A 20,776-nucleotide genomic window follows, 5' to 3' on the forward strand; every position below is an offset into this window, starting at 1 on the left:
TGTTACAACTGGGGGTTGTTCAACGCACCAATGCTTGGTTCGTATCAAAGATCGATAAGGATGCACCTATTACTGTAACGAGCGAATGCTCGTTAAATGCAATTATATTTAGAGACAAGACAAGCCGTTTATTGCAGCCAAAAAAGATGTGTCCTCGTCCCCTTCCAGATCCAACTGCCCCCATCACGGGCGACGCGAGTCCGTCTGCTCCTCTGGCTGCTTGCGCGCCATCTCGGAGTCGCCCGTAACATGCCCACCCTCCCCCGGATGGGCCAGCGTCCCGCGGCCAGACCGGAAGAAGAGCACCGTTTAGGTGCATGCAGCCAACTTCGACTAGCAATTTGATTAAGGGCCATAAACACAAGACATAAATTCAGACAAAATACGAAACAATGGGTACAGACCCAATCCAAGGTGGGAATCCAGACATCAACCAGAAATATAAGGAGAGCGCCGGGTTTAGCTAATAATGACTAAAGATTTTACGCCCTAACCTTACTTTCCCAAATCATTTTGTCGTACACAAAAGGTAGAACTGATAATTACTTTGCAAACTTCGTTGGGGAAACTGGGGGAGGAGTAGAGACAGCATATCACGCACAAAACGTTATCCATAAGTATTACGTTGAACATAAAAGATAGAGAGGCACGTACAACAAAGAATATAACATTTAGGGAACACAACATATAGGCAGGGCCCCGCTTATTTCAGTTACACCAGAGTGGCGTTGATTGGTGTAGAAGGGAAAGTCAGTGGGGATGCGGTGGTGTAGGTGATGGGGCAAAGTGACTTAAGAGGACCTGAGCGAAATTATTCGTTGCTGGGCCGCTAGGCGAAGGGCGTTCCTGGCTTCTGCTACAGCGAGCTGCCAGTCTTTTCTTTGGGTGCGGTTTGCTTGATGGAGAGATTTAAAGACCTTGCTCTTAGTTTGGACGTGCTTGCAGAATTCGCCGTTTCCTGCCAGTAGTTCTTCTACACCCCCGCTGAAATGGAACAACATTTTGGCCGACAGCCAACTCCGTGCTCCGTTGTCCGCGTAGAACTCAACATGGAAAAACCGAATTTTGGTTCTTCCGACGGACTTCGTTTTGGTGTGTACGGAGGAGACAGGGTCTTGGGTGATGAGTGCTGGCCATAGTGGGTAGCCTGGGATGTACGCCCAAAATAAATCTCCGAGACCGAGTGGAATCGTTGGGGAAAGCGGGACAGCTTCAGAGACGCTCCTACCGGAAGCCGACGGCGACTGGAGGCCATCCAACGAGCTTCTTGGTTCCGGGCTCGCGTTGTTCCGTGAGGGAAACGATGAAGACGACGAGGACGAATCAGATGACGGAGACAAACGCTGTGGAGACGGTCCGGAAACGCTTGAAACAGAGGGTGAACGGGAAGACGACGATTCTTCGTTAGATGCCGAGTCGCTTGAAACCGAGGGCGAATGGGAAGACGACGATTCCTCGTTAGATGGTGAGTCGCTGGCTGACGAAAAATGCTCGTCTAACGACCGGGCCGATGAGTGGGAGGACGATGAATCCGTCTCCTCCGGGCTTGCTTGGCTGGATGATTCCGTGTCTGTGCCTTGTTTGGTGACGTAGCGGTTCATCTGGGCTACATGGGCATTGAACACTCGCCACCTGGTGGCCGTACGGCGGGATGGAAGGTCTTCCACCTCGAAGGGCGAGGCTATACATTTTTGCCGACTCTGCCTCTATGAGTCGGCCCTGAAGTTTCCCGTTTTCACGCTTGTTTTTGGGATAGCTCCCAAATTTTCCCTCGTTTCGGGACAGTGCCAGGTCACGTGACCAGTTAGTCCACACGTAGAGCAAGCTTGCGATTTCTTGTGTGCTGTAGGAGGGGGTTGTGACATGTCTCTTGGTAGTCTAAGCGTGATCTCCCTTACCATGTTATTTTCAAAGGTGTTACGGTTACTAGCGCTTCCCGCCTCTGTTGGGAGTAAAGTTTCGGCCAAACCCCTTTCTGACGCGCTCTGGTCTTCGATTTCTCCCAGGGATGCTTCATCTAAGCGGCGGATGAGGTCGAAGTAATATTCGACCGACGTCGGGTTGTTGGACAGCACGGCCGCTTTATAAGCCGGGCTGTTGAGACCGAAAACCATCCTCTGAATAACTTGCAATGGCGTTAGGGGTACGGGGCATTTCATGCAAATTCGCCTTTTTGCCAGCGAATATTCCAGCCCTGTCTCAAAGGGGAGGCGCGTCCTACTCTCTACCATATGGGTCCATTGTTCCAGGGTCAGTTCTTTAACGAACATTTTTAAAAATGCTGCCCGCCAGCCTTCCCACAACGGTAGGCTGCATCCATCCACCACATGCCAGTCGTACGCCCCCCCAACTAATTTTGAGACCGTCGCCCTCCTGTGTGTTTGAGCACGCCAACCTTGAGCTCTTCCTACGTCTTCGATGGTGAGCACCCAATCCCTTGCGTCATCCGCTGATGAACCTTTGAACGGCTTAATCATATTTAGCACTTCCGGCGAGAGAGTTTCGTCTACGAATACGCGATGGACGACAGGGCTTGGAGCTGCGAATGGGTTCTCTGTTTCTTCTCTTGTCGGCCGTTGAGTGGGTGTTTGAAGTATGGGCGAAATCGGCGTTTCGCATCGGCGGAACTGCTCGCTTAGGTTTAGACGCAGGCTTGACGATAATTGGCGCCCCCCTTTCCTTCTAAACAGAGTTTTTGTTGCCCCTTTTCTTTCGTGGTTTGCTTCGGGGAAACGAACTTGCCGTGGAGGTAGCGGAGGGGGGGAACGAGATTTTCTATTGCACCAGTAGAAGTAAGCAAATGCTCCGGTGGTGCTTAAGAGACCCCATGCAAATATTTCCCAACCCCATGTTCTAATTTGGAAGAATTCCATGACGGCGAAGTGTGTTACGATTCCGACCGTTATACAAGATATATGTTGCATACGGTAGAGAGAGGTTTGAAGGAGCAGGATGATAAACCAAGATGTCTGCCTATGAACCCACGTTCCTAGGTGAACGATGAGACCGATGGAACGGTGAACGTGGAGGAACACGCAACGGGAGGGAATTGATACCACTCACTTCCTGCTTTGGCAAAATTTGAAGGGGGTTAAATCGCAACTTACTTCTACAGGGTAATCACTGTAGCATCCAAAATCCAAAATTGACAGGGTAGGCACTGTCAATTTTATAGTAAGCGACAAATGAAAAGTTTCCTCCCTGCATGGAAGGCACAAGAAAAGCAACAATTAGTTAGGAATTGAATAATTTGAATAAACACGTAGGGACAATTTCACACACTTTACACACTATCAATCACAAAATAGAGACCAAACACAAAATTAGGCACAAAAAATATTAATTTAGATTGGCCCGAGTTCAAAAAAGAAAATCCCGGATGAGCCCCCAGATGTAACGAGCGAATGCTCGTTAAATGCAATTATATTTAGAGACAAGACAAGCCGTTTATTGCAGCCAAAAAGATGTGTCCTCGTCCCCTTCCAGATCCAACTGCCCCCATCACGGGCGACGCGAGTCCGTCTGCTCCTCTGGCTGCTTGCGCGCCATCTCGGAGTCGCCCGTAACATTACAGTGCAAGACAAAATTCACGAGGGTGCTAAAATGCGAACAAGACTGCTAAAAGTGGACCGCATTTACCGTCTCTGGTTCGCGGTGTTTGCTGTTCGATACTGGAGGTATTGGATGTTGTGCGACGAAACCTACCCTATCGGAAATTCCGACGGACGAAGCTCACAGCCATCGTCCGGGTGCCAACCCTTTGGCCGAAGAAGGCTAGACTCAGACGAGTCACCCTCGGTGGAGTGCCGCGCTACCGAGGGTAAGGAAGTCCATTAGCGGAAGCAAGTGACTTAAGACGGCCTACGGCTCGCAAGAGCCGTAGTATGGAGGCTGGAGCTCGTGACTGTGACATTGGAACTAGCTGAGTGCTTTTCCATATATATGGAGACACCTGTTGAGGGTGAAAGGAACGACGTGAGGATTGAACTCATTGAGGCGGAGCCTGCAGAGTTCATTCCGCCAGAACATAGGTTAAAGTTCCCGCAGGGTTATCGAGAATTTTACTGATCGATAACCGGCAATCATCAGCAGCGGTGCCCTCTATTCCAGTATCGGACGACCGGACAAATTAGACAACGGTGTAGTTTTCTGTTTATATAAAGGGCCGTCGTGCCATGTTAATACACTCACTTTTCTCACCGAATTACCTGCGTCCAGTCTTGTTTTTCTGTTCCGGTAATCCGTTTTGTTAAGGTCCGCAGATCCCTCGCCGCCGCCTTCCTCAGCTTGCCAGCCGCCGCCTTCCTCAGCTTGCCAGCCGCCGCCTCCGACGTGCCAGCCCGCGACAGAAGGCAGCCTACGAGACTTCTTCTCCAAAACCGCAAGAGTAATACTCAGCGGCCGTGAACGCTGTTAAGCCCGATAAGGCTTAACAGGATAGACCGTGCTACTAGCCCGACAAGGCGAAACAGCCGTCGCTTGACTCACTAGCGCAAGCCCGATAAAGGCGAACGCTGTAGTCGTTGAATAAGTGCTACGGCACTAGACAAAAGGTTACCCGAAGGAAAGGCATACAGTCTGGCAGGCTCACCCCCGTAAGACCCGACTGACCTTCTGCGCCAGCAGTAATCTGGCCTCGCGGGATATTCAATCCTGAAATTGGTCCTTCGAACCGGAGATCTCGGTGTTAAAAATTTTCAAAGTTCGAAAAAACAAAATTTTTTTGGACTCTGAAAAAAGTTAGGACTCAGCCGAAAAATAATATTTCTCAGCTGGGACTTAGAAAATTTTTCAATTTTTTCGTTAAGGACTTAGAAAATTTTTCCTGATAAGGACTTAGGAAAAATTCAGCAAACTAACAAATTTTTTCCTTTTTTCTGATTACAGTGTCGGACAATATCCGTACGCCCGCCGAAGACTCGGTCTACCGCCAATTCGAAAGGGCGCTCGAGAACAACAACCTCCACTCGCTGTGGGTCGGACTAGACCGGGTGGTGCCACGAGAAGTCTTCCGTCGGTTGGGCCTACGGGAGCCGTTTCCACGTCCCACCACCGCTCCGGCTAAAACCAAACCCACCACCTCGTCAAGCCCTTCGCCCCTTACGCCCGACCGGCGGAGACAGACTTAAAGTTCCTCAACGATAAGGAGCGGGCTGAGTTGGAATCAGTTCAAAAAGTTAAAGAGGAGCACGCGTTAGCCATACTAATCGCGCAGAGAAAGGAAAAGGAAGCTGCGGAGACCGCGCTTTATCTTCAACAGACCTGTCTTCTGCGACGGGAGAAGGAAGCTCTGCTTCAACGGGAGGAAGAACTCACCAAGAGCTCCGCAGCCCGGAGACTCGCGGCCAAAAACCCCGAGCCTTACGTCCCATCGCCGATAGTCCGACCGGCGACCCTACTTGCAATTCAGCCGCTGCCAGAAGTACCTTCTCTGCCCGGACCATCCACTCCGGCTCCCGAAGCTCCACCAGTAACCCCGGCGCGGTCCTCCAAATCCTCTAAGTCATCTAAATCATCTAAGTCCTCGTCAAAATCGAGGACGGAGGCGCCCGGGGAAACGCCTAAATCCAGCAAGGTGGGCCAGAGTAAGACATCCTCGTCGGAGAAAGTCTTATCGAAACAATTCAAGAAACACGGGATTCATACTTCGGAAGACGAAGACGCCGTGTTAAAATCTCCAACAAGCCCTTATTCGGCTTAAAACTTGTTTGCTTCGGCGAAAAATCTTGTTGTTATCGTTGGTTTTTGTTAACGCAAATAAAAATATTTTGAAACCGATCTATTGTGTCTTAGTTGACTTAATTCTTCGGTGAAATAAAAGAGATAGAAAATGGCAGAATCAAAGTCAGGCAAAACCCGAGCGGCAGTGGTCACGGAGGTCTCTGACGAACGGTTCTCGCTACAAGAAGTAGCGTTGGACGAGGCGAAGAACGACATCGCCAGCCTAAACGGTTGGATCGAAAGAGTCGACGCCAAGTTCACGCAGGAATGTCAACGGTTGAGCCAAGAAGTTCAGACCGCAATTGACAGACAAGATGGTACGCTGGCGACGATCGATGGAAGGATGCGGCGCTCGAAATGGAAGTTCGCCGTCTTGGCGTGTTACTTCCGCAAGTAGAGTTGCAGATCCAACAAAAACAGTCGACGGCGATAGATACCGCGATGAAGACGATAAGAGAAGATATGGAAAAGCAAAGGGCAAACCTGACGAGTTCGCTCCAGAAAATAGTCGGATTCGAAACCTCCAAAGCAATGAAAAAACACAAGGACGATATCCTTATTGAGCTGAGGAGGAATCGAATAATAGAGCAAGAGGAGACCCCCGAGACGGGGGGAGACTCCTCGGCAGAAGCGGTGACGGCGAGAAGCCGTCACGCAAGTGGCGCATCGATAATAAACATCTCCTGTGATACCAGGGATGATTTGACGGAGGAAAGAGACACCCTGATGGGAGAACTGATGGGTGCTGGACTTATTGTGAGAACGTCGAAAGACAAGAAAGAACGCCGAGTGAATACACTCAAGGCAAAGTGAAGATATGACCGAGTTGGGGAGATAACACGGAAGCTAGCTGGAATCTCGACGGCGGAGGAGAGAACAAGTGACCGCGAGCAGCTAGACGTGGCGCTGGGTGAAATAGCGGTGCTGGAACAGTTGGCGGAGTCTCCGAAAAGAGACCCTACACCAACGACCACGACACTCGTGAACCGTCCAGCGTTACCCCTTCCGGTGTTTAGTGGAGATATTGCAGCGTGGGGGAGTTGGCAAGCCGCCTGGGCGACTTACGACGAAGACAACACGCTGACAAATGAGCAAAAGTATCAGTACCTTCGGGCTGTTTGAAAGGAAAGGCGGCCGATGCGATTTCGTACCTGCAATACGGGTCGAATCAATATCGCAAGGCAATGGAATTATTGACGGAAAGATTCGGAGACCAAGACAGGCTGAAAAAGCACTACTTGGCGGAGCTAAAAGCGATGGCAAACACTCGATTGAGCGAGACTTCCGCTCTGTCGCAGTGGCAAAAACTCCATGACGGGCTGGCAAATAGCGTCGCGGCGCTTAACAGCCTTGGAGTAGATACAAGGACTCATCAATCCTATCTCGCCCCGGACCTACTGGCGGCCTTTCCAAGGGCGTTGGTTAGCCGGTGGAGAGACAGGTGGGAGGACGATGAACCGACGTTCTCAAAGATCTTGAAGGCCCTGCAAAGGGAAATAAGACTTAGAGAAGAAGACGAGACGTCGGCGTCAATTGGTAGCGGGAAGCCCGTGCTAGAGTCGGCCGCTACCACGACGAATAATGGAAACAGAGGCCTGGCATGCCTATTCTGCCAAAAGATACATTTGCACCATAACTGCAACCAAGGGTCGTCAGCTCAGAGAAGAGCGGCGGCAGAGAAAGAAGGTCGGTGCCTGAAGTGTCTGGCCCGATCACATCGGACGGAACATTGAATCTCGCGAATTCCGTGCCGACACTGCGGGAGCACGGAGCATAGCCCTGCCGTATGCGTGGCTAGACCACGGGGCGGCGGTTATGCGCCAGCTACCGCAGGAAACAGAGGATTCTCCCCTCAAAGAGCTCCAAAGGTGGTGACGATAGACACCACCACGTTGACGATTTCCACAAGATCGAAGACGGGAGTACTGCCCACCTTCACGGTCTACCTTAAAGGGAACGCCGGAGACCGGGTAAAGATAGTCGGATTAATTGACTCTGGGAGCGAGAGAACGTTCGTCCGCCAGGACACGGCGACCAGGGTCGGAGCTGAAAAGATAAGGGCTGAATACCTGGCGGTCAACGGGTTCGGAGACCAGAATAATGCAGGCAAAAACCATGCAGTGTTCGGACTCAAACTCGCGGGACTTAGTCAGGATGCCCCAGAGATTAAGATTGAAGCGATTGCGAGGAAGTTTCTCGCAAACGCAAAGAAAGTCACCCCGACGGATTTCTCGAAAAGCCTGATAGGCGAGGGGAAGGACTTAGCCGATGACCGGTACATCACCGGTCAACAAGGCAACCAGTTCGATATCATCGTCGGCTGCGATTTCATCTGGTCGATAATGCAGCACAAGACCATCCCAGGCGCAAATGGGCTAGTCGCATGTGCAAGCAAAGTTGGCTGGCTGATCTTCGGTACGATGGATGAAAGAAGTAAAGCGGAAGAACAAGTGTTAACCGCAGCAATAGACGTGCAAAAACCGATGACGGACTTCAAAGAATTCTGGAGTCTAGAACATATGGGGATAACCCCACAAGAAAAAGCAGAACCCGCATTCTTGGAGGCCTATCAGGAGACGATTCTGCGGGCGGACGATGGGCGATACATGGTGTTGTTCCCCATCAAGACCGGCCATCGCAGGATCGAATCCAACCGGAACATCGCTATGATACGGCTGCAAGGGCTGCTGGGTAAGACCCAATTGGAAGATAAGCTGAAATAACACGAGATATTTCAGCAATATATCAGAGACGGATTCATCGAAGAAGCCGACCGGGGATTCGTTGGTGACTGCACCTACTTACCTCACCGCCCGGTGATTAAAGTTAGCGCGGAAACCACGAAAATTCGGCCGGTGTTCGATGGATCAGCTCACCTGAAGGAAAGACCTATCATCAACGATGCCTTGGAAATTGGGCCGAATCTAAACCCGGAAGTATTGGCGGTCTTGTTGCGTTTCCGACAGAATCGGATAGCCTGGACCGCCGATATAACTCAGGCGTTTCTCCAAGTTGAGATCCGCCCGGAGCACGGGCAGTTGATAAGGTTCATCTGGGTCGATGATCCTAAAAAACCCCAGCCTAAACTCATCTAGCATCGATGGAAAAGAGTACCGTTCGGGTTGTCATGCAGCCCGTTCATTCTCAAGGCTGTTATCCTCAAACACCTGAAAGGGTTTGAAGGAATATACCCCGAGACAGTGCGGCAGCTACAACAGCAGTTGTACGTTGACGACTGGCTAGGGGGGGAGACAAATATTGATGAAGCGGAGAAGCGTATTCGCGAAGCGATTACGATCTTCAAAGCCGCAAAGATGGAGCTTTGCAAGTGGACCTCCAACAGCGCAGAGTTGATTAAGAGACTGCCGGAGGTCAAGTTCAAAGAGACGGTCACGAACGTGACAGCAGAGGGCAAGTCAGCCACAAAAGCCTTAGGGGTGATCTGGGATCCCGCGTCGGACAAATTCAGGTTTGATCCGGCGCAGGTACTCAGAGAAGCCCGCGAAATTGGTGACAAACCCAAACGGAAGCTTTTCAGCCTGGCACTGAAAATCTTTGGCCCTTTGGGTCTCATCGCTCCGGTGACGTTGGTGGGGAAACTCATCATGCAAAAGGTGTGGTTGGCGGGATCAGGATGGGACGAGCCCATTCCAATCGAGGTGATACCTCATTGGAAAACATTTATAGACGGAATAACCGAGCTGAGGAATACCTGTCAGCCCCGATGGTCGGGAGAACATGAAGGGAGACTGCATCTTTTCTGCGATGCAAGTAATGACGCCTATAGTGTGGTGGCATACCTGCAGAGAATCGATGGGGAAGACCCAGTGATGCTGTGCAGCAAAACGAGAGTAGCGCCGGACCCCAGGAAATCAGTCTCGATCCCGAGGCTGGAGCTTCTGAGTGGGCTACTGACTGCTAGACTCGGGAGCTACGTCGAGAAAGCGACGGAGACAGTTATCAAAAGAAAACTTCTGTGGACCGACTCAGCGATAGCCTTCTGGTGGATGAAAGGCGAGGCTGGTCGGTGGAAGCAGTTTGTTTACAATAGGGTGACTGAGATAAGACAGACAGTGGAAACTGAAGAAATCAGGCACTGCCCAGGGTTACAAAACCCAGCGGACGTAGCATCCAGAGGAGCTACGGCAGCACAATTGAACGCACAAAAGAGTTGGTGGACTGGCCCATCTTGGATGGGGAAAGAGAAGGAATGGCCCCAGTCACAAAGCTCAGCGACCGAGCTCCAGTTGCAGGAGGTCTCGGTCGAAGAAAAGACAGTCGAAGTAACGCAATGCGCGATATCAATCGAAGCAAAGTGGTACGAAAGATTCAGCTCCATGCGAACCATGGTAAGAGTCTTGGCCACGATGCTAAGAGCGATAAAAAAGTTCAAAGGCAAAGAAAGTCCGGAAAGCCCAGCTGCAACGGTCAGACACCGGGGGAGGAAGTTGAGATTCCCCGTGTTGACCACAGATGAAACTCGAGAGGCAAAGATCGAGCTATACAAAGAAGCCCAGGCGACTCACTACGGAGCAGTGGTGAAGAGCTTTAAAGCTGGGAAAAAAGAAGTCCCACATGAGTTGAGGAAACTCGGCCTCATGTGGGACAGCAAAGACGAGTTGATCAGGTGTCGAGGCCGGCATCTAAATTGGATGGAATACAATAAAAAAGCAGCGCTCATTCTGCTACCGGCCGAACACATCATAACCAAGAGACTGATTGAACAAACGCATCTTCGGTTGAAACATACCGGAGTGAAAACCATGATGGGGGCACTCAGAACGGATTTCTGGATTCCGAAGATGCGGCAGACCATAAAAAAAGAGACAAGCAAGTGCACGAGATGCCAGAGAATGGACTCGAGACACTTCGATGAGATACCGGCGCCTCTACCGTTGGACCACCTACAAATGTCAAATCCGTTCACGATAACGGGGGTAGATTTCGCAGGACCGTCCCCAGTGTAGTCGCCGGCAAATAGCGGCAACAAGACGAAGGTATTTGTGTGTCTCTTCACCTGCGCCGTAACAAGAGCTGTTCATCTCGAAGTTACGACCGACCAGGAGATCTCCACGTTTATCTTCGTGCTTAGACGATTCTTTGCACGGAGAGAGTACCCAAGGGCGCTCTACTCCGATAACGCAAGAACGTTTACGTTGGCCGCTAAGTACCTCAGAGCAGCGTACAGAGACAGCAGGGTGTTTAACACCCTGGTTGACCTCAACATAAAGTGGAGATTTTCCCCGAGTCTGGCCCCTTGGTGGGGCGGATTCTGGGAAAGAATGGTGCAGACCGTTAAGCGGCTGCTGTACAAAACATACGGAAGCGATTGTATGGAATACGATCTATTCCAGACGGTGTTGACGGAAATCGAAGATACCATCAACACCAGACCGTTGACATACGTGGCAGAAGACGATACGGAGCCGCTAACACCCAGGCAATTGGTCACAGGTTACCGGCAACAGCAGCATCACCCGGTCGATGACGAGGAGAGAGAGTACTCGGACCGGGTGACACTGACAACGAGAGAGAGGCTCAGGAGAAACCTGGTCGCTCAATGGTGGAAAGATTTCTACACGGAATATGTAATGGATTTGGAGCAGTTTCACTGTCCAACTCCAGGTCATACGAAAGAAATTGAGCTGGGACAAGTCGTGTTAATTCACGACGAGTCAGCCAAAAGAACGAGATGGAAGTCCGGGAGAGTAGTTAAACTAATCCCCGGCAAAGATGGAAAAACCAGGCGTGTGAACGTCCTGATTGCAGATTAATTCAGAGGAAAAGGGTCGATCATGATAACGAGAGACCCAAAAAGTTTATATCCGTTGGAGCTCCACGCGGGCCAGATAGACGATGACCATCGGAACACCGGACCCTACGAAGACAGTGAGCTTTCGTCAACTCAGTTAGACCAAGGTCCAACGGGAAGAGTGTCGGAAATTCCGACGGACGAAGCTCACAGCCATCGTCCGGGTGCCAACCCTTTGGCCGAAGAAGGCTAGACTCAGACGAGTCACCCTCGGTGGAGTGCCGCGCTACCGAGGGTAAGGAAGTCCATTAGCGGAAGCAAGTGACTTAAGACGGCCTACGGCTCGCAAGAGCCGTAGTATGGAGGCTAGAGCTCGTGACTGTGACATTGGAACTAGCTGAGTGCTTTTCCATATATATGGAGACACCTGTTGAGGGTGAAAGGAACGACGTGAGGATTGAACTCATTGAGGCGGAGCCTGCAGAGTTCATTCCGCCAGAACATAGGTTAAAGTTCCCGCAGGGTTATCGAGAATTTTACTGATCGATAACCGGCAATCATCAGCAGCGGTGCCCTCTATTCCAGTATCGGACGACCGGACAAATTAGACAACGGTGTAGTTTTCTGTGTATATAAAGGGCCGTCGTGCCATGTTAATACACTCACTTTTCTCACCGAATTACCTGCGTCCAGTCTTGTTTTTCTGTTCCGGTAATCCGTTTTGTTAAGGTCCGCAGATCCCTCGCCGCCGCCTTCCTCAGCTTGCCAGCCGCCGCCTCCGACGTGCCAGCCCGCGACAGAAAGCAGCCTACGAGACTTCTTCTCCAAAACCGCAAGAGTAATACTCAGCGGCCGTGAACGCTGTTAAGCCCGATAAGGCTTAACAGGATAGACCGTGCTACTAGCCCGACAAGGCGAAACAGCCGTCGCTTGACTCACTAGCGCAAGCCCGATAAAGGCGAACGCTGTAGTCGTTGAATAAGTGCTACGGCACTAGACAAAAGGTTACCCGAAGGAAAGGCATACAGTCTGGCAGGCTCACCCCCGTAAGACCCGACTGACCTTCTCCGCAAGCAGTAATCTGGCCTTGCGGGATATTCAATCCTGAAATACCCTCTAGCTAAACATTTTTTCACAAGCAATGCATATCAATGCTAGGAAGTAAATGCACATTCACTAGTTTTGATCGAACTGAGACTTCAAGAGTTGGAACTAGCAGACCTTTTCTTGCCGTTTAATTTTGGCAGCCAACAGTGCGAAACATACTTCAAAGCCTTAAGATCCTTTACGCCTGTTGGGAGTACCCAAATCAATTTCACTGTCGGAGAAGTAATGACTAGTCGAGGATGGAAGGTGAATCGTAAAAGTGTTTTAAGTACTTATAAAAACAACCTTTAATAATTTTTATGTTAAGTTGTAGGTGGATGTAAACATCATTGCTACTGCGGAAGGAAATGCGCATGGCATCGTCTACCCACGTCATATTAACCACCCAGAACGGTTTGGTGGGACCAAACGGGCAATGGAACAAGTGAAACATCCATCAAAAAACGAAATCGTTGCCACAATAAAACGAGCTTTGCGAGACGCTAAGTTTGAACTAAACGAGCTAGGGGTTTTATTAGATGTCGCTGACAAAGAATGTTTTAAATACGACCCCCGTTTGAATCAAGCCATTTCGTCTGCTATGAGACACATATCGTGTATTTTAGCTCTCATCTATAGTAAATTTTCAAATAAAATAGTGACACCTGTATGGTGAGCTTAGGCTCAAATAAGAGATAGATTCTCGGTGCATCGAGTGTGTGACTCTTATTGGATACTTTCTGCTAACGTAATAATAATCTTCCCAACTGAAGGCCTACTCTGACAGACCCACTCATATTTTGCCTCAGGCAAAATTCATTGTTGTGGGTAAGCCAGAGAATACTTTGCTAGTGTACCTTGAACGTCCCCGTTACCTGGCATGCCAGACGACGAGGGAATGGATCTGGAAGGGACGGCAGGGGAGGCTAACGGTGGGGGGGGGGAATGGATGCACAGGAACTGTCAGAAGAAACTCACACAATTAGGCCAAGGTAACTACAAGTAGGGGAGAACGGGGTCAAACTGGACAAAAAATTTCTTTCCTCTTTATTTAGATTTCTATGTTCTTTTTCTAATATTTATTTTTAGTTAATGGTGCAGCACCTTCTTGGGTAACTCCACAATTTTTTTGTAATTTTTAAGTCTTAAAATAAACGAGTTATAAGGATTTTAATGAAGTCGGTTTTTTTTTGTTTTTATTTAAACGGCGGGGCGAAACTGGACAGGGACGGTGTGAGATTGGACACTGCCAGTTTTCCTCATAAGGAGACATAAAATAAATTTTAAAAAATATGGGTAGACTGCATATTCAATATTTTATTCATTCATATTGAAATATTTGCAATAGAAATGAAAAATAGAGAGTTATGTCATTTTTACGAAATAGGGGGCTGAAATGGACAATTTGTAGGCGGGTAGAGTAAAATGGGAGGGCTTAACAGAGTATCGAGTATCAATTTGTAATCGATATCTTATTTTTAGCAGAATGGCTTCTCCACAAGCACCTCCCACTCCAATATCGAAGTTGTCCGATATAACCCCAAAACTGTGTGTCCAAAATGACCCAACCCGGTGCTATTTAGTATTTCGTTAATAACTTAACACTGGAAAGGCATTAAAATTTAAGTTTTTTATCGATCATTAAAGAAATGAATTGGCTATTTCACATATCATTATTTTATTCTTTTGTATTTTATTCTTTTATTTGTATATTATTTCTTTTTATTTTATTCATTTTTTCTAGAACGTTAAACATTGCAGTCTGTAAAAAAATTTGAAAAAATTATTTTTCCATAACATGTAGCACTTAGGGTCTTTGTCCAATATGACCCGTGTCCAAGTTGACCCCGTTCTCCCCTACTGCTCAAAACAGTGCAAAAACATTTGCTCTCTTTTGCGATCAAGGGACAGATCAAACAGTAACATTTCACAGAAGCGACAACGAACAGAAAGCGAAAAGGATTTTAGCAAAATGGCTCCAGAAGACTTTATTAGCATCATCCAAGAACTAGAAGCAGAAAATGTTGAACTATCGGAAAAGTACAACAAGCTACAAACTGAAATGGACAAAATCCACATGGCACATGGCCCACACTCCAACACTTCTCAAAGAGAAACAACGAAGCCCGCCTAGTTTTCAACAATGCAGCAGATGCCAAGAAGGCAGAACAGATTATAAAAGAAGATCCTAAACTAACCGGGACGGTAAAATCATTCTCAGAACAGAAATTAAATTACCCGGTTGTTGCCTTTGCCACCGGAACAAATGATTTAGAGGAACTTCAAACTGAAATCGAATACCGGAACGAGCTGTTGCGAGGCAACATAAGCAGCATCAAAATCCTGTCCAGAGAAAAGGGACATGTAAAAATTTATGTGACATCCAAGAAGGCGCAAGTAGCAATCCTAAAAGCAGGTATAATCCACACGAATATCAATGGTTTCAAGAAACACAACATTAAAGAAATGAATCTCAACCGGGAAATAAGAGCGTGTTTTAAGTGCCATAAGCTAGACCACATCTCTCCCAACTGCCCATCAAAGATAGAAGTCTGTGGAAAGTGCGCAGAGAAGACACACAAAACAAAAGAATGTGAGCATCTGGACAGTAAGTTCAAGTGTGTTAACTGTAAAAATGGTAAGCATAAATCGGATGACCCAAAATGCCCGGAGCGGATTAAGGCAGTAGATAGGATCAAAAAACTCTTATCATAAATGACAGAAAAACCTAACAACTCAAATAACCTGAAATGCATACAAATTAACCTACAACATTCCAAAACGGCCTCACTACACTTTTTTAAAATTCTTGTAGAACTACGTATAGACATTGCACTTATCCAAGAACCCTACGCGTGTATTAATATTTTTAATAATGAATTGCATGTCCCTTCGGTGCCCGATATCTATCTCGTCCATCAAAACCTTGATAGGAAAGATCATGCCTATGGAGCCATAATCCTAACTAAACGAACGATTCTGGCGGAAACAGTCCCAAACCCGGTAAGCAATGAATGCATAGGTATTAAAATAAATGTTGATGAGCCAATCTTTATCTTTTCAACTTACTGCAGGCCATCCAATTGCAAATTGAACGCAGTAATAAACATTTTTAATAATCCTAATTTAATCATTTCAAAACAACAATAATAGGTATGGATGCCAACGCAAAAAATAAGCTCTGGGGAAGTAGTCGCACAGACAAGAAGGGAGTAGAACTTGAACACCTCATTATTAAAAATAACTTGAATGTTGCTAACGTCCCAAATTCCAAACTAGAGTATATACCCTCAAAAACTTCTAAAGTGGATGTCACACTTTATGGAGACAAAGTAAAAATTTCGGGGTGGAAATTCTTGAATACTGTATCCCTCTCCGACCACCCATACATGCACTTTGAAGTTATGGTTGGCCGACCAAACCGACAGCCAAAAGAACCAAAAGTACCAAAATTGACCAACATAGATAAAAGTAAATTAAGATCAACATTGGATAGTGAACTGCGTAATCTAAATGTAAATTGGGATGGTTTGCAAAGCGAAGCAGACCTAGATGGCATTGTTAATAATATAACTGCAATAATAGGTAATAGTGCAATTAAATCGGAACTGCCAAGAAACAAACAGAGCAAAAGCGAATTAGATTTTTGGACGCCGGAACTGGATAAACTGAAGGCGGCGATGCGCACTGCAAAGGCCAAGTATGACAAATTTCTCAAAGCCAATAACATCAAGGATAGGAAGCGTACCAGTAAAGAGTGTTCACCGCAAGAAATAAATTTCCGCTCAGCCAAACGGATGTATCAAAAAGTGCTAAGGAAAAGCAAAGGAAAAGCGTTCGAGAACTTCTGCACTATAAACATGAATAAGGACTTATTTAAGAGCCTCAAAACTTTGTCCAGTAGTCAGAACAGAGAACACCAGCCAAGTGCCCACGGAACTTGTTGTGGATGGAAGGTCTATGACGGAAGAAGAAGAGATAATCAAAGAGCTAGGTAACAGCTTTTTTCCTGCCCCAAAACCAATTGGCCCAGAGCAGGAAGAAATTATCAACACGTATGCAAACTACAAGAAAGCAAGCGCAAATGAAGTAAAACCAACCATTACTAGTGAAGAAGTAGAAGCAGTCTTCGCACTAAACGCAAGCTCGTCTCCGGGCACAGATGGGATCTCAATCTCAATTATACAAGAGGTATATTCATTACTAGCTGATACCCTCCAGATCTTATACAATAAATGCTTAAACCTCAAATACTATCCTAAGCAATGGAAGGACGCGAAGGTAACTATACTTGAAAAACCCAATAAAGAGTCATATAAAAATGTTAAAAGCTTCCGACCAATTAGTGTTCTGAATTCCCTTGGTAAAATATTTGAGAAAATTATTTACAATAGGCTAACATGGTTGTCGGTGACGGAGAAATGGTTTGGAGAGAGTCAACATGGATTTCGTCAAGGAAGGTCGACAGTGAGTGCCATGCACTCTATGGTCAGTACAATCGAAACAAACCGTGAAATCAGAGGGTACACAGCAGCGGTTTTTCTGGACATAAGCGGGGCGTTTGATGGGGCTTGGCCGGCAGCGATACTGGCCGCACTGACCAAAAGGAAGTGCCCACTCTATCTCATTGACATAATCGCAAGCCTGCTCAAGGATCGGACCGCGATAATCAAAACAAATCAGGGTCGTTTCAAATGCTCAATACGAATAGGGTGCCCACAGGGCGGAGTCCTCTCTCCATTCTTGTGGATCATCCTGGCGGAAGAACTCATAAGTATGTCTTATCCTTTCCCCTACAAAATAATTGGCTACGCGGACGATATTGCTATCGTCTGCTGGCACAAAGTTATTGATATTGCCATACGCAATTTACAGCTAATAGCTAACGACACAGTTGCAAAATGTGATCGCTATCTATTAGATATAAACGTACTTAAAACAATTCTCATGATTTTCTCAAACAAAAGAACAATAGAGCATTGTAATATTAAATTCAAAGAAAACATCATCTCACCCTCTGCGACTTCGAAGTTTGTCGGTTTCGAATTAGATACCAAACTCAGTTGGAAATCACATATTGTCACGTCTCGTCCTGTTCGCCTTACTTTTACTTACCAGATGAGCGCTAGATGGCCTTGAGTCGCTTGGCGTTCTTACATTTAATCCAGATCTTTCTTGCACTTCTCGTCTGCTGACCACGCTGAGTGGATGTTAGTTTTGCTCTTCTCTGATTGTGTGTGAGTTAATCTCTTGCTTGTGTGAATGTGTTAGTTCCACTAGGGCACCATTGGTTAAGTTAGTGTAGTGTAGTGACAATTAGTGTAGTTAGCCAATGGTGAAGGTCACCGTCTTGTTCTGTGCCGTGTCGTTGGCCAGCATTACGGTGCTTTTTACATGTGGTTTTCATCATCGAGTGTGCTAACTTGATTGCCCGTGACAATGGTGGAGATGCAGGGTACAGTTACACTCGTTGATTGAGAACAATTTACATTGTGATTTTGTGTGGATGAAAAAAACTTGGACAAATTTGTGTTGGAAGATTAAGGCGAACAGGACGAGACGTGACAATATTGAGGAAAAGTGTCGGGCGACCCAAAGACAAATCCACATTCTGAGGAGATGTTTAAGGCGCACTTGGGGTTTAGACACAAAAAAACTGGTCACTCTCTACAAAACTATTATTGTACCCAAACTCCTTTATGGATGCTCAGTGTGGTGTCGAGTTATTCTAATCAAATCATACAAAACCAAATTTCAAACTGTACAAAGAGAAATGCTCAAATGTATCACAAGATCTCTAAAAAATGTGCCCTTAAATTCCCTTTTAATTATTTCAAATCTCTTACCTATTGAGCTAAAAATCCTTGAATTTTCGGTCAATTATTATCTTTCTCATAAACATGTCGAGTTTTCTCCCTCCTCTGCTGCAACTATTGGTGCGGTACTGCATAAACCAAAACTCGATCAAACAATGGACAACACACGAAAATTCCACTCGCGAAGGCACCCACCATGGGAGCTGAGCAAACTGAACTACAAATCAGAAGATGAAACTCCACTTTCACCAGAGGAAAACGGCCTGGCCATCTGCACTAAAAGCCACAAATCTACAGCAGGAGTAGGTCTTGGGATTGTCTGTTGTGCATCAAATGTAGTCGTCCAAACCACACAAGAGAAATTAGTCGCAAACAGAACTGAAAACCAGGCGGAAATCCTAGCTAGGCCTGCTAGCTGCACTGCAATATGCTGTTGCAACTAAGAGCAATTATACTAGCTGCAATATTTTTTGCAAATCTGTCCCTGCCCTCAAGGACTGCACAAAAAATGAAAAACTGAACGAAACAGCAACCACCTGTAGAAAGCTGTGCTACGACAATCGGGACCACATTCATCTCAATCTAGCCTCTGCTAAAGAAGCAGAAGGTATTGATCTCGCAAAAGAAGCAGTGAAAGCTGCCCTCGACCTTGGCTCGCAAGTAACTAAAAATCAACCCTGGTCAATAGAACTTCTCAAAGATAAGATCAAGAAGGAAATTCAAAAGCTGTGGAGTGACGAGTGGGCTGGCAGCAAAACAGGGACGCACACAAGAAGATTCTTCCCGCGACCATCGGACGCCAGCTGCTTAAATGGAAGCTACATACATCAGGAAATAACCCAAGTTCTAACGGGGCATTGCAGACTAAATCACCATCTCCATCTCATCAAAACAACCTCATCACCTCAATGTGAGTGTGGCCATGGCGACGAAACAGTAGAACATTTTCTGTTCCACTGTGCACGGTACGCAAATCAAAGATCACTCTTCATCCAGGCGTGCTCAAGCAGCAACAAAGCGTTTCCACCATCGCTCGAGGACATCCCAAAGTTCCGGTGCATATGGAAAGAGTTTAAAGACTTCATCCTAACGACCGAAAGGTTAAAAATAAAAATATGTAGTACCGCCCAAAGTCTCAGCTCGCAACAAACATAAAGCCCACCACAAATCTTAATTTTACCCGTCACTAGCGAATCAAACAAAATGCCCTCCAAGCCATTGCCTTTTCCAGCTCGTCTGTTCTCGTTCTTCCCTTCTTCCCTCTTTCTCTTTCTTCTTCTCCGTCTTCTCGCCGGTCTGTCTTTCTCTCTATCACTCGTCAATGCGCAAAACCTCTGTACTAACGTACTGTTTTATTCTGCTCCCGTATAGTTTTAAACTGATTGTATAGCCTTGTAATAATTGTTATATGTTAAGCACAACGACACATGAGCACTGTAACTGTATGGTCTGAGCTAAGGCAACACTCAAATCTGAGTAGGCCTTTCAATATAAAAAAAAAACCCCGTTTAGCCTTTACATCAACTTCTTCTAAATTGGAAGATATCGCGGGCCCTCAAGTCGATGACTGTGATGACCCTGACAACGAAATCGAGAGAGATGAAATCGACAACGCAATGGACGAAAGGGACCGTCAAGACATAGAAGTTCTGAAGATTCTTTTTTATGCTGACTTTCCCGATTTTTCAAATAGATTAAGTGCTGCTAAAACTAAGAATGGAACCGTTGACCCATTTTCAATCACTTTGGAACCTACTCAGTTCGTGCGAATCCCCGATAAGAATAACAAGTTGAGAATAGTGAAAAAAAAGTGCTATCGTTTTGTTTTTGGAAATCGGGGTTCGTCGACTTAGCAACGACAGGACTTATCGGGTTCGAATCACTTCACCATACGTTCAACGACAGCACCTTATTGTGAAATCAGTAGAAAAAACAATTGTCAGGATCGGAGATTGGACCATTTTCAAAACGGAAGATGATTGCCCCTTGCAGAAACTCTTCTTGCTGGGCAGGGTTTTGTCATTTTCAATTCTTCAAGGGAATAAAAAAGAGGTGGAAAAACGGATTTTAGAATGGGATCCTAGTGGAGAGGGTGTTAACCTTGGTGTGTTGTGTATATGGTATGAGATTGTGTGGGATACGATAAGTGAAGAACAATGTGCAATTAAAGATATCATGCACAGTCTTCTCCCACGGTTTCCACCCTTGCAAAAAATATATTTGCAGTATTCCTCCACCTACTGTTGATCCAAATAATTTTGCTTTATGTCTTTCTAGTGATGTAATTCGTGATTTGAAACCATTTTTGAAAGATCTCATCTAATTATGTTGTTAACTGCATTTTTTGAATCTGATGCTGCAGGCTGTAGCTTTTTTCCGAGGCTGTTTCTACCTTCCTGTG

At 46.7% G+C, this 20,776-nt stretch overlaps 2 protein-coding genes and 1 pseudogene across 2 annotated transcripts; 1 reads left to right on the plus strand and 2 right to left on the minus strand.

The window, feature by feature from the left end:
• Positions 1-29: 29 nt before the first annotated feature.
• On the minus strand, positions 30-1,706 carry LOC123472204 (histone-lysine N-methyltransferase NSD3-like). Its single transcript, XM_045173445.1, has one exon. It carries the CDS (start codon positions 1,599-1,601, stop codon positions 792-794), a length of 810 nt encoding a protein of 269 aa, XP_045029380.1. The 5' UTR covers positions 1,602-1,706; the 3' UTR covers positions 30-791.
• Positions 1,654-3,549, minus strand: LOC123472649. The gene is given in 4 exon segments (XM_045174527.1): positions 1,654-2,732; positions 2,734-2,775; positions 3,108-3,201; positions 3,506-3,549. Coding segments are annotated over 4 exon segments (1,206 nt in total). The 3' UTR covers positions 1,654-1,706.
• Positions 3,550-3,603: 54 nt separating this feature from the next.
• LOC116933193 lies at positions 3,604-20,698 on the plus strand (annotated as a pseudogene).
• Positions 20,699-20,776: the final 78 nt, after the last annotated feature.

This window comes from Daphnia magna, linkage group LG5, assembly GCF_020631705.1.
Source record: "Daphnia magna isolate NIES linkage group LG5, ASM2063170v1.1, whole genome shotgun sequence".
Taxonomy (NCBI): domain Eukaryota; kingdom Metazoa; phylum Arthropoda; class Branchiopoda; order Diplostraca; family Daphniidae; genus Daphnia; species Daphnia magna.